At 36.0% G+C, this 14,453-nt stretch overlaps 1 protein-coding gene across 1 annotated transcript; it reads right to left on the reverse strand.

Annotated features, from left to right (window-relative positions):
- Nucleotides 1-77: 77 nt before the first annotated feature.
- Nucleotides 78-9,845, reverse strand: hadhab (hydroxyacyl-CoA dehydrogenase trifunctional multienzyme complex subunit alpha b). The gene is made up of 20 exons (XM_067613478.1): nt 9,690-9,845; nt 6,873-6,914; nt 6,691-6,761; nt 6,462-6,595; nt 6,029-6,167; nt 5,799-5,918; nt 5,445-5,547; nt 5,102-5,224; nt 4,862-4,980; nt 3,636-3,692; nt 3,428-3,537; nt 2,956-3,090; nt 2,592-2,763; nt 2,351-2,437; nt 2,123-2,263; nt 1,874-1,942; nt 1,523-1,718; nt 1,308-1,422; nt 901-1,046; nt 78-320 (listed from the first exon to the last, which is right to left on the reverse strand). Exons 1-20 carry the CDS (start codon nt 9,754-9,756, stop codon nt 175-177), a joined length of 2,292 nt encoding a protein of 763 aa, XP_067469579.1. The 5' UTR covers nt 9,757-9,845; the 3' UTR covers nt 78-174.
- Between the last annotated feature and the right edge of the window lie 4,608 nt (nt 9,846-14,453).

The raw sequence follows: 14,453 nt of genomic DNA on the forward strand, positions 1-14,453 counted from the left end.
AAAGTACAAAAAAACCAAAACAAAAAAAAAAAACCCTCATCCATTACTGCTGACATTGTATTTTTTCGATGTATGCCCCCCCCTCCTCCACTCATGACATAAATGTTAGGCACATTCTAGCGGCAGACTTGAGTTTTATTATTAAGTGCTACTGGCACAAATGGTGAAGTCAGGTCACTTGTGGAATTTCTTGCTTGAATCCTTTGCATGATCCAGTAGGAGCTGGCAAGGTGTGAAGTGATTTCCATAGACGGCTTCAAACTGCCTCATCTTGTCCACCAGCTTGTCAGCGCCGAAGCTGTCCACGAAACGGAAAGGTCCTGGAAGTGGTAAGATATTATATTAGACACACAACAGGTAATGGGGATATTGCTCTAGGTTTGTTTTAATTTCTCTATGAAGCAAAAAACGATTCTGTAAACCAGATGAGTTACTGAACTATAAATATATCCTTACTTTAAGGGTTGCAACTATTATTTTCATTATGGATTTAACTGCCTATTATTTTCTTGATTGTTTTGTCTATAAAATGTCGTAAAATATTAAAAATGCCTGTTATAATATCTTAAAGCTCAAGCTGACTTCTTCAAATGTTTTTTGTCTGCTCAACTGTCCAAAATCCCAAAATATTCTGTTTTCTATCATGAATGACACAAAAAGCTTCAACTAGCAAACATTTTTACTATAAAAAGTATTACAATTTTTTGATTATCAAAATAGTTGCAGATTTATTTTTTGTCAAGCGATTAATCGATTCATTGTTGCAGCTCTGGTTGTTTCAGCAGAACAAAAAGGAAGACCCTTTAGTGAGGTAATAATCTCCCCGTTGACAGACTGACAGAGGATACAGACAATCAGCATAAGCAGCTTAAAGGACCATAACCAAGATTGAACCCTAACCTCCAAGGCAGGGGGGGAATCCCAGCCCAAACACGGCTCCAATGTCTCCTTCCAAAGGATTGTTCAAAATGCCCTCTTGCAAACACAGCACGGCCTCGTTGACGAACCGGGTAATGAGTCGGTACTGTATATCAGAGTCTGATGAGCTGAAAACAGATAATACAAGCGAAAACAGAATGTTTCAATTATTAGAGATGCTAAAATTAAATAATAAAATTTTATATAATAACATAAAAAACTCAAAGGATTAAAAACAAAATCAAAAACAATTCTAGTTCTTATAAGTAACAACTGGGACAATTTCTCCAAATTAACAGCATGTACTTTTAGACTTGCTCTGATAATAGTAATTTTATTAATAGACAAATGAATAATAAATAACTGAAGTGCTACTTCTGACAACTCACACAGCAGGGTTTGGTGTCAGTTTGTATTTCTGTAAGATATCATCAACATCTGGGTTGACCTCTTTGACTTTGAGTCCTGGCTGGTAAACGTAGCAACCCTTTCCTGATTTGCGGCCTTGAGAATAAAAAAAAACAAACCCAGTTTAATACATTTTTACAATACATGTCCACATAAATCAACAGTATCCAGTTATGATTAAGGCACAAGCCCGTACCCTTGAATCCCAAGTCCACCATAGTCTTCAGAACCTCCACATTTCCACCACCGAACCGGGAGCCGAAAGCTTTGCCAAGGTCCTCGGCCACATGTGCGGCGACATCGATGCCGACTTCATCGATCAGTGTGGCTGCACCCACTGGGAACCCGAAGCTTGTGGTGAGTGCATCCAATTTCTTGGGGTCAGCTCCTTCCTGTACATACACAATGGATACCAGATTTATTAAATTATATAAATTTATGATGTGCATATTAGCAGACTGTCTATCTTAGGTCCCAAATTCAGTATTTTACAACAATAATAAGCACAAGAGTCCACAGCTGCATTTTGTCCTGTAATACTACTAACCTGAAATATTCTAACTGCTTCAGCCAACATGGGAGCCAAACACCTTGTTGTATAGAATCCGGGCCCATCCTGCAAAGAAATGTGTGTAATATTTTATTAAGATGCATCATCATGGTGGCCGTTCCTTTAAGCTACTGCTCTGACAACCACTTTACAACTTCATCGTTGTTATATTCATGTTACATTGTGAATATTTAATGAAAGATGTAAGAGAGGGAAAGAAGAAACAAACATGATGCTAAACCTCACCCCGACAACTATGATGACTTTGCCCTGCTTCAGGCCCATTGCCACAGCAGAGGCTGTTGTGTCTTTTGACGTCTTATCAGTGGTTATAATCTCAAGGAGCTGCATCTTGTCCACTGGAGAGAAGTAGTGCATTCCAATTACCTAAAGAGAAAATACAGAAAAAAAATACTCAGCATCATTTCATAGCAAACTCAGGACTTTTAAACTACAAAGCTCCCAAAAACAAACCTTGTCTGGTCTCTTGCTGGCAGCAGCAATATCCTTAATGGGCAGAGCAGATGTGTTGCTGGCAAATATGCAGTGAGGGGAAACCACCTGCAGACAAAAGTTTGTTAGATTGGAGCTCAAAGCAATAAGTCAACAATGGTAATGCTACAAACATAAATACCATTGACTGATATTTACAACAAAGTGAGTGTTTTCTTTGTTTAAAAAAAAGCCTACTAAGCCACTTTTCAGTTACACTTACAGCCTCTACTTCCTTCAGGACTGCATGCTTGATGTTGATGTCTTCAAACACAGCTTCAATAACCATGTCGGCCTTGTCGAAGCCACTGTAATCCAGCTTGCCAGACAGGTTGGACAGAATGGAGTCTCTCTCAAATGATGTGATGCTCTTCTTTTTGGTCTTGTCATTGAGCCTTGAGTCAAATGATTCATCAACATACTTTAAGATCACACAGTTTAGGTTCCAACACATTTATAACTATTGATAATATCTACCATATTTACAGTCAGGATGTGGATTAAATAGCTAACATGTTGTAAAGATATTTTCCCAAAACAAAATTTTTTAGATGCCTGATAGGATAATCCACCATTAGACAACCCACCCTTTGTAAACCTGCTGCTCCCCCCTGGCCAGTCCAGCCACAGTGGTGTCCTTCAGGATCGTGTGAACCCCTTTGTCCACAGTCACCTGGGCAATACCAGCTCCCATCAGACCTGCTCCCAAGATGGCAAGAGTCCTATTGGTAAACAAAGACAGACAATTAATTTACCACCTAAAGAAGTCATAGAGAATTATAGACGATAGGAACATTGATCCTGAACATCTTATACTTCCTTTAGACCAAAGCAAAGACTCGGGATAATCTCGTGTTTTGACATCACTGTATATGGGTCAGACATGGCTTTGTCATCAGCTGCAACCAGGTATTTAACAATTACCATATTTACAATGCATATATGATTTTGTTATCCTGATTTTCCTTATTGTAACTTTGCTATTTTAGTCTATTCTGTACACACAACATGTATTGCTTATTAATTGTATATCTGTATATGAAAGTGATATTCACTTACTTCACTTCTTTTTGAGGAGCTCCAAAGCGGTTCTTCTTGCATGCAACTTGACCATGATAGAGACCAATCAGGGCCCCTGATTCTGAGGTTCTTGCCAACTGACCAAAATTCTGTGACAAGCAAAATACACAATTACCGAGTAAAATATTAATGCTGTACTATTGCAAAACAACCAATATGCTGATGACACAAAATCAACAAAGCTTACCTGAGACTCAGCTAAGTATCCAGCAGTGGGGCCTTGTTCTACTCCAGTCTTCACAGACTGAAAGTTGGAAGCAAACAAAATGAATAGTTAAATTTAGTGTGAGGTAAATACGTTTATGACCACTTTTGTAAAAAAAATTTACAAAAGAGACTTGGATACTCTCACATTTGACAAGCTTTAGCCAGTTAATGTTTGGTATTTTAATAGATAAAGTGCCCTTCAAAATGTGCCTGTTCGGAACGGGCTGATTGCTTGGCCTCCAGCTGCTCCTTTAATTATTACAGTTAATACAGTTGATGTTAGTGTGAATGAGTTTATACATCAACAACATGAAAGAAACTAACATTCTATTATACACAGACATAAATAATAGGCTAAGTACTCTAATAGTATATACATGTTCTTTTCTCGTTTCAAGTAAAATAAGGGCTGCATTTAAAAATAAAATAATGTGCATACTAAAATAAAGTGGACTGATCATATTGGGCTCTTGGATCATTCCTATTTTCGATGCCTTCCGTCTGGATTAGAATGGGTATGTCTACTCCAAAGATTTGTTGCTTTGTCTGCAGTGGTGCAATTGCCAACAGTCTTGGAGCATATGAGACAAACTGGTTTTGAACTACCCGAGAGAAGTATTTCCTTCCTTTTTACGGGTAACTACAGTCATTGTGTATTGAGCTCTGAGCGCTTCCGAGACACGGGTGACCTACGCTCAACAATGTACCTGAACGCCTCCTGTGTGGTCACCCGATCTGCTAAATGTGCTGCTAACGCTACGCTTTCTGTCTAGACACAGGGTAAGAGTGTCCATTCTTGATTAAAAGCTCTGTTTTTGCTGTCTACTTTTCTCTTTTTAGGTTTGTTCAGAGTTTATTAATATTAAACGTATCACGTGTCCAAGTTGCAGCAAATTCAACACTGCACTCCCTTTGTTCCCCAGCAATGCACCTGCCAAGTGTAGAGTCGATCAGATGAGCAGTTCAAGAGATGCGTGAAGGACACACACACACACAAATTCCTTCCTTTAGTAGATAGATGAAGTAAACAATTCATCGATCATCAAATTAATTTATTTTCTGTCAACTGATTGATGTGGCATATTGGTGTGAATCATGTTTTGAACAATTTAAAGTCAAGCTAATTCATTCAATTTCTTTCAAATTCCATTCTCATTTTTAAATACAGTAGTAAAAAGTTATTGCTTAGAGGGAGGTTTCACTTACTTCAATGATTTTCAGGGGTGCTGGATAAAGTCCCTTGCTCTGCTTCATGACTTTACCGTGGACGGTGCTGTAAATTTTATTCCGGACCATGTCAAAGCTCATGATATAATCTTGAAGTTCTACAGAAACAGAACAGACAAGTCTTCAATGTAGTAAGCATTTTTTTTTTTAAAAATTCATTATGGAACAAAAAGAGAGAGACAAAAGAAACATGTACTCAATGAATGCAACACAACTTACTCTGCATCCTGCCTTTCTCCTTGCGGAGAGGGATCTTCTTATTGACGATTCCTCTGGCATAGTCAATGGCAATTTCCTCGAGGTAGTCGATTGTTCTTTCCTCTGGACTCTTCAGCCCAGGTCCTATAATATGAGCAGAAACAGCGGAAAAATCAAGCAGAGATTAATGACAATCCCATTTTAACCTCAAGACCCACTGATGCACAGTCTGAGATCATGCAGCATTACATCGAGTAGTGAATTATTGATCAAAGTGCACAGATTACAATTTCTACAAGTGGTTATACTTAAAACAACCAATTTGAAGCAGTTTTATTACATGTTAGTTGAAATATCTTTTTACCTAGAGGATCAACGAGCTGGTCGACAAGCCCCATCTTCTTGGCTTTATCTGCTCGGATGTTTCTCCCCGTCAGCATCATGTCAAAGGCATTGGGTAGACCGAGCTAAAAGGCAATGAAGGCAAACATTTGTGAACTGATCTATCATCAATAATATTAAGTGGAGAATGTTGTGCTATGTATAGTGCAAAAAAAACATTTTTAAATGTGAAAATTGAACTGAAGTTACATTGTAGTTACTCATAATCCTGCACTTTTGGGCACCTGACAAGTGTTTCAAGACAGTCTTGGTGAACCTGTCCTTTCAGTAAAAAAACAAACAAAAAAAGCAAAACAGTAATAAAATCAGTACTAACCATTTTGGGGAGTCTCTGAGTACCACCAGCTCCAGGTAAAAGACCCAGCATTACTTCAGGAGTGCCGAGAACCGTTTTCTTGCTCTTTGTTGCAATCCTGTACTGGCATGCAATGGCAAACTGAAATACAAAAAGAAGAGCCCCTTAGAAAAACATTATCATCAATCATCGTAGTCAAACGTTGCCAATGCGGTCAAAAATATAGTTAGGTGCTGAAATAATCTGTTTACCTCTAAACCTCCTCCCAAGCAAGAACCATTGATGGCTGCAACGATGGGCTTTGGAGATTTTTCAATCAGGTCAAACATCTTCTGCCCTTCCTGAGAAAGTTTGGTTACCTCTTCTGCGTTTTTGCAGGCCTGGATCATACTGTAACAGGTGTAGAGGATACCAAAGGTTACCAGAAAATCCAAGATGTTGCCATTTTTACATTTAATTCACAAACAATATAAGATCTTAATGCTGAAGGTGCAAAACACTAATTTGTGCCATGCAGAAAAGGTTTGATTCAAGACCACAAATAACAATACACAGTAGACACAGAGATGCAAATTTTAAGAGTAGTAGTTAATTATACTGTATATTGCATGAGACGTAGACACATGACTGAAGTGCGCATTTTCAAAGTTAAACAGGAAGTGGACTTGAGGAAGTTTCTCTTACTTTATATCAGCTCCTGCAATAAAGCATCCTGGCTTTGAGGAGATGAGGACGGCACTTCGAACAGCATCGTTGGCCCACACTTCACTCATTACTTCTCCCATCTCCTTTTGCATTTGGATGGACAGTGTGTTCACCTGGATAGAGAATTGACCATTCCGTTTAAAGTACATCTGCTTAATCCAGATATCAAAATCATCACATTATTATTTTTTTTAAAACAAACTCTCACCTTGGAATTGGGGTCGTTGATCCGAACAACAGCAACGTCGCCCTTGACTTCATAGTTCACGTGGGTTCTGGCTAAAAATAGACAAGGAAGATACTGTACAGTCAGAAAATAATTGTGTCCCAGGACAAGGTGACCTATTTTTATCCATGTACTATATAAAATAGAAGTGATTTTATAATTACCTAGCATGGCAGGAGCTACTGAGAAGGTTCGAAAAGTACTGCCTGTAAGAAGGAAGAAGACATTAATCAAATGATGCTTAAGTTAGCTTCCGATTCAGAGGTTACAGGAAAAGTTCAGGGAATCTTAAATGACTATGTTAAATTACCAATTCTCACTGCTTGCACTCTTTCTTTTCCAAACATGTAACAAATATGTAAAAAAAACTAAACAAGGATAACAAGTAAAATGAACAGTAAATATATACAGCAAATGATCATTTCTAAAAAAAAGAATAATTTGAGAAGATGATTAGAACTTCTCTATATTTTAAACACATTTAAATACTGTTTCTAGAGCAGCAACATTAATGTTTACAACAGCAAAGTCACTGTATAAACTCAGTAATATCTCACTGGAAACAAATCTAAAATGTCAGTAAAATAAGTTCTATTCCTGACATCAAAATACTGTGAGTGAAGTTTGGAAAGAATGACGATCACAGACAGTCAGTCAGTATCAGTCATTCCTCCTGTCCTCTGTCCTCCTCTCTCTGCTGCTGGTAGAGAAGAGGAGGGGCTGGTTTGGGAGGGGGGCTGCCGTCTCAGCCAGTAGCTAAATTTAATTAATAAAGTTGCCAAATTCTAACATTCGTGGCAAAAATAAACAGACTATATATACACACTCTTTCTATATTGACATTGTATGTGAGTGTTTATTTTACAGTTTCCAAACAGCATAATCTTTATTTTGTTCCACTTTTGTTTATATCAAACCATCATTTTAATTTACTAATTTCTGTTGTGATCACTCCTAAAAGCTGCTGTAAATTCTCCCCAGAACAAAAAATATTAGTGTTGTCCACTAATAAGACAATTTCAGTAGTTTTGATACTCTGCATATATCATTTATGTACAAAAGGAACAATATCGGGCCAAATATTGACCCCTGAGGGACTCCACAAGTAATATCATTGCATGTTGATTTATGGTCACCTATCTTTACAATTTTTTGCCTGTTTCTTAAAATAGCTTCTCAACCAATATCTCGTGATCAATGGAATCAAAAGGTTTTTTTTTTTAGATCTATAAATACTCCCACTGCATACCTTTTTTGTCTATACAATTAGTAATTTCCTCTATTAATTTGATTAACGCCAAAGATGTTGATCTGTTTGCTCTAAATCCACAGCAAATTGTGATTGTCAAATAAATTGTCTAACCTTTCAATAAAGAGTTTTTACATTATCTTAGAGAATTAAGAGAATAAAGAAAACAGGCCTGTAATTTGTAAAGCGGTGTCTATCCCCTGCTTTATATAATGGGATAACTTTTGCAATTTCGCCTGGAAATTTACCAGTTTGGAAGGACAAGTTACAAATGTGAGGTTAGTGGTTTCGCAATACCATCAATGACGTTCTTGACTATTGTCAAATCAATTTCATTCCAGTCAGTAGTCATTTTATTCTTACACTTGCTAACAATATTGATGATTTCCTTTTCTTTTACTGCTCTAAGAGAAATTGAACTTGGATTTATATCCCCATAATCATTAACAGCCGCACCCCCTTCTGTTGTGTCTGAGTCATTGAGTTCGTCTGCCAGTTTTGGTCCAACCCTTACAAAAAAATGTATTAAACCATTAACCACTTTATATATGTTATTTATGAACTTATTGTATTCAATAAAATACTGAGTAACTCTATATGCATTTCTAATAATGCTGTTTAACACACATATGCCTTCAATGCTGTTTTTGCTATCCTCTAATATTTTCTTATAGTATCCTCATAATACTAGTTAACTTATTTTTATATTTATTTTCTGCCTCTATAGTTTTTTATCTTATGAATTCTCTATATAGAAGAGTAGTTTTCTTTTTGCAGGCATTTTGTAGACTTAAAAAGTCTGTAGGGTTTATTTGCTAATCAAGTCATTGTTTAATTGTAAATATAGTGGTTTTTAAGATTGACATTGTCTAATGTTGTCTGTATGCAAATGAGTGCAAATAATTGAAAACTGGTAGTTTAACACTGTCATTTAAGTTTAACATAGTCAAAACGTTTCCCCTTAATCCCAAAAGCTAACTTCAGTTTAGTACCGTGCAAATATGTTTTTTCAATCATGTCAAACATTGTATACATGTCACCCAACCTGCAGCATATAGCTGCTTCACCACCTACACTAAAAACGTTATATTTATATTACATTATATTTAGCCATAAATAAGCATACAATGCTAACTTAAATGTCCTTGTACAACACACACTTGGAATGTAGCTTATATGACATATATATAACATAATATTACCATGACCTCAGACAGCCTCGGCCATGCTATGCAGCTGAGTGGAAAATGACCCTTCACCTACTTTCCCCGCCTACCATTCACACAGATAGAGGTATCTGTGGTTACGACAATGGCGAATGAATGACAGAAGTCGTCAAATCGTTGTCTAAACTGTTTTGAAACCGGCTTCTTGCAGTCAAAAAGCGGAAACATTCAATCAACTTTGTCATTTTGAACAAGAAGCTCCATAAACTTTAGGCAATAGCGTGGTTAATTAGCTAAGTAGCAACCAGTGGGCTAGCACGGGCATTAAGTGTACACTTTGCTCGAAAAACGTCCCCTTTTAAGGAATATACTGGTGTGCTGAACATGCCAAATGGTCGTTTTATATAATGCACTAACACATATTTCTAGATAACAATCTTCTAACAGTTTAATTAGCCAGCTAACGTTACGGCTACTATACACGTAGCAAATATCAACGTCTTCAGTATTATTCTCCTCGCTGGCTTTATCTAACTTTTCAAAAGTGAAAAGCATGACGTTCCCACCTGTGATTACAGGATATCTCCGTGATGACAATCTGGAGAGAACACCAAGAGCTCGGATACCAGCCATCTTGGGAGCGGAGGTCAGTCAGTACTGAAGCAGCAAAGTAGCCGTCACAGCTAACTAGCCTCTCCTTCTTCTTCTTCTACGTTTTTCTTCCTCTTCTTCTTCTTGATTTTTTAATGGCAGTTTGCAAACAACGTTACAGGGCCTTACCGCCATCAACTGGAATGGAGTGTGGATGGGGAATCTTAACTATACATTCACCAATTCTAATAATATATAAAAGAAGAGAAAATAAGAAAAAATAAAATTAAGAAAATTAAGTTATATTCTCTCCATAAAGTTCGTTCTATTAAGATATTGAAACAAAAGCTAGATAACACTTATCCCTAGAGCTTTATTTGTAAAAGATCACATAAATCAAGCTTAACTTTATTTCCTTAAGGTTCAGTATCAATTCCCTTCTCTCAGCATCATATTTTGGACAGTAAAGCATAACATGTTCTATAGTTTCTTCTTGATCACAAAATTCACACCGTCCTGTATTATGTTTTCCTATTATGAATAATGTATTGTTTAACCCTGTACGACCAAATAGTCTGGATATTTTTGTTTCCTCTCTCTGGGTTCTCACTGAGCTTCTCATCATCTTTTCTTTGAATTTTGTACAACCACCTTCCTGTTCTCTCTTCTTCACACTGCTTTTGCCACTTTTCTTCCAACCTGCTTAATTTGTGATCTTCATTTCCGTTTTACTGAAGGGTACTGTGATGTCAATGTGATTCGTTTTTGTGGTTTCCTTTGCACATTTGTCAGCAATTTCACTTCCTCTGATTCCTATATGTGCTGGTATGCATTCAAAATTCATACTTAGACCCATCATTTGAATTCTATATAGAGTTTGTTGTATCTCTATTAAAATATCTGCTCAGCTGTCTTAATGACTGTGCTTCAAGCTGGTTAATGACAAACTGGAATCAGAGCTTATTCTCTATGACTATGTTCTTAAAGGTCTCACATCATCAACCCACTGTAATGCTAACACAATTGCCAGCATCTCCCCAGTATACACCAATAATCCATCACTGATTCGTTTGTGAATTTAATGTTGAAATCTGGAACCATGAATGAAATACCAATTTTGTTAGCTCAGTTCTTTGAAGCATCTGTATAAATTTCAAGATAGTTGTAGTAGTTATTTTCTATATAGGTTTTTATTATCTGTGGATATCAAATAAACTCCTTATCTTTATTCTTTTTGTCAAGCAATGTAAGATCTACAACAGGGTCAGGTATCCAAGGATGTATTACTGAGAGTGGTCCCTTTGGACTAATGTTTATTTCAGTTATTTCTATTTCTTTTGCTTTCTGCTCAATTTTCCATCCAAAACTTTTTTTTTCTCTCCTGTCCTTTTCACAACAGGGTCTTAGTGTATCTTGTGTTGGATGATCTTCATTATGTCCTTTTAAAGTAACACAGTAATTTAAAAGTTAGCTGTATTCTCCTTAAGTCCAGTGGCATTTCTCCTATTTCCACTTGTAATGCTTATTTTGGGGTTGTTTTAATGGCACCTGAACATATTGTCAGAGCCTGACATTGCAGCTAACTATAGCTGAGCTGTCACAGATAGGAATAACACAAGACTGAGGATTTTTTTTTTAAAGATGAAATTTTATTCAGTAAGTAGACAAAACACAGAGCGGGAGTGAAGACGTCATGAGCAGAGCCAACAAATTAGGCATAATACTGTTATAATAATAATGTTACTACTACTACTACTCCTAATAATACATTAGGCTAATAGTATATTATAATAAACCTTTACACCAGGAACATTTGCACATTTCAGGTCAATATTTTATACATTTCATTTCATTCTCTTCAATGTAAACTTTAAAGTTGTAACAGCTCTTTTCACTAAGAATATATTTTCCTTTTTTTTTTTTTTTTTTTTACTGTAGATTACTATTTATATTATTTATGATTACTTAATTTATTTATTTCATTTTTTAATATTTTGGCTGTTATACACCACGACACCAAAGCAAATTCCTTGTATGTGCAAACCTACTTGGCAATAAACTTGTTTCTGATTCTGATTTTGATTATAAATTTAAAAAGTAAATAATACAATTACTTTAAAAAAAACACAAAAACAATATGAGAAGAACTCCCACACACTGTTTTGCTTAAGGCTGGAATATTTATTAGATCATAACCTTTTGGTCTGTCCGACCTTCATCAGGTATACAGGCAGCATCACAACACTTCCGTACATAAACATAGGAGCTGCCTCAATCATCCAATCAGAGGACTACAGAAATTAGTTTGACTGCTCGAGAGATTAGTTTGACTGCTCGTCAGTCAAACTAATTGAACTAAGTCAACTAAACGTTGTTATATAATAAATATTCCAGCAGTAAGACAGTGTGCAGGAGTTCTTCTCATTGTTTTCAAGTTGCACATTCCTCTGCTCTGACACACCTGTTGCATATTCAGGTGTGCAGAGATTTTTTTTTTCAAAAATTACATGAAAGAAATGTTGAGGGTACTTACAACATAACTGCTTTTGCGTTGTTGGGGGAAATAATTGTTTTTTTTAAGCAATAAAGCAGGGCCTAACCTTATTGAAGGTGCAGTGAGTAGAATTTAGTGGCATCTAGTGGAATGGACTTGGCTGATTGGAATATAATATTCATAAGTTTTAATCAGTGTATAATCACCTGAAAACAAGAATTGTTGTGTTTTTGTTACCCTTAGAATGAGTGGGTCCTCTTCCACGGAGCTTGCCATGTTACACTGCCATGTTTCTACAGTAGCCCAGAACGGACAAACCAAATACTGGCTCCTTTCACTCCACTCTACACACTTGGAAGCAGAGGGGGAAGTGTATTCAGCTTTTTGCAATCTGCAACCTCACCACTAGATGCCACTAAATCCTACACACTGCACCTTTAAATTTGCTCGCATGAATAGCCAAAATAATAATTAACTTAATATTGTATTTGGACTAATGAAAACCAAACAGCACAAGTTGTAAACACAAAACAAATTCACCAAAGATATGATGTGAATTTAACAATGTGATATGACAATAAAAGCGCTAATATAAGACCAAAAACTATGTACATGAGAGCACACTTTCAGTAGCCAACACACAAAAGGTGCAATTATCGTCTATGTCATAAATATCTACAAATGAAGGTGAGCAGGGTAATATTTATATAAAAGCTTGAAAGAGATGTCTTTAACTTTATTAGTTATTCGATATTTATGACATAAGCGCCAGATCTTTTTTCCAGTGTCATTACAGTAAGATATGAGACAATTCTGAAAACTGGATAAAGTGGTCTGCAAGCTGATGGGCTGTCATTGAACAGACCAAACACACCATTGGCTGACTCCGAGGAATTTACAACTTATTGGACATTTGAGGACCACAACATGATATGTTTATCAAACCTGAAATGAGCCAACATCTGAATGCTGACACCTGGATATCTTTTTGTTTTAAATCCCCCTTGTTATTAAAAAAAAAACAATATTTCACTGACAAATAAGTTGCTGTAGTCATTACAAATGTATGCATTCTGCATACCCATGCAATGTAAAAATCCCGTGTTTGAAAGCAATGGCAGCATGCTTCCTCAGGGAGGAGGCACAGGACCATAACAAGAAGAAACCCGCAATAAACGTAACTTTTGTACCAGATACTTTTAAAAAGCCCATGGATATAAGTCCTGGAAAGATACAGTATCTGTGTTATCATTCCACTTTCTCATTTGTATTTAAAGGTGAAGCTTTTTGGTGTTTACAAGACGATAAGAGTAGGTAGATGCAGAACTACAAATACTTAAATACTTCCCGCACAAATGCAAGTTTGAAGAGGTGAAGCCATGTTTTATGTCTTATTGTAACTATATTTTATTATTCCTACAAGACTAACTCATCACAAAACAAAAAAGCTGTGAAGACACATAAACTGTATCAGCAATACACCATTTTATATCACTAAATTATTGGATTTATTATGTTTTATTATATTTATTTTATTGTATTTTTTCATAATGTGTATTTATTTCAGACTGAGTTTAACTTAATGTTGCTGAACATTAAGTTAGGCTGTCAACACTTGTATCATTGTCAGAGTGTATGCATTAGTTTAGAAATGTACAGATGTGTTTGTGTAAATGAAGTGTGTATGTGCACATACTGTGTATTTATATTTAATCTATGATTAAGTCTAACTGAAGAATTAAAACAAAATAAAACAAAATGCAAATGCAGGCAGACTGGCTGCTCTACATTTTCAAAGATTAAAGATCCTTATATCACAGAATCATCAGCCTATACCTCAAAGTCGGCCTTTTGATTTAATGCTGAGTGTCCTTGAAATTTACCCCAAGATTTAGGGGGGACAGATATTTATTGATTGGTAATCAAGTTCAAATACCATTAGTCCTAGCCATTATTTTGCATTTTTTATATAACAGGCCAAAGCTTATAAGACTCCATAACATTGACAATGAGAAAAAGAAAAAAAACAATCAACTTATGATTAAATGCTGATCTTAATCTTTTGCACCTCACATATTTTTCCCCAACTAACAGGAACTAATCATTTCCTGAGATGCTGTCTTTCATGCCCGATAATTTAATGTGTTAAAACACCATCTGCCTTTCATTATGACAAAACAGGATGCCATTAAAAGAAAGTTTAAAAGAATTTCAAAAGAGTAACCAAATGTAATTATAGCTGCCA

Source organism: Thunnus thynnus, chromosome 16 (assembly GCF_963924715.1).
Source record: "Thunnus thynnus chromosome 16, fThuThy2.1, whole genome shotgun sequence".
NCBI classification, from domain to species: domain Eukaryota; kingdom Metazoa; phylum Chordata; class Actinopteri; order Scombriformes; family Scombridae; genus Thunnus; species Thunnus thynnus.

Coding starts and splice junctions, on each gene's coding strand:
- hadhab (XM_067613478.1), bottom strand. CDS start 9,756: ATGGCTGGTATCCGAGCTCTTGGTGTTCTCTCCAGATTGTCATCACGG. Junction 6,915..9,689: donor GAGATATCCTGTAATCACAG/GTGGGAACGTCA, acceptor TCCTTCTTACAG/GCAGTACTTTTCGAACCTTC. Junction 1,047..1,307: donor CTGACACCAAACCCTGCTGT/GTGAGTTGTCAG, acceptor ATCTGTTTTCAG/CTCATCAGACTCTGATATAC.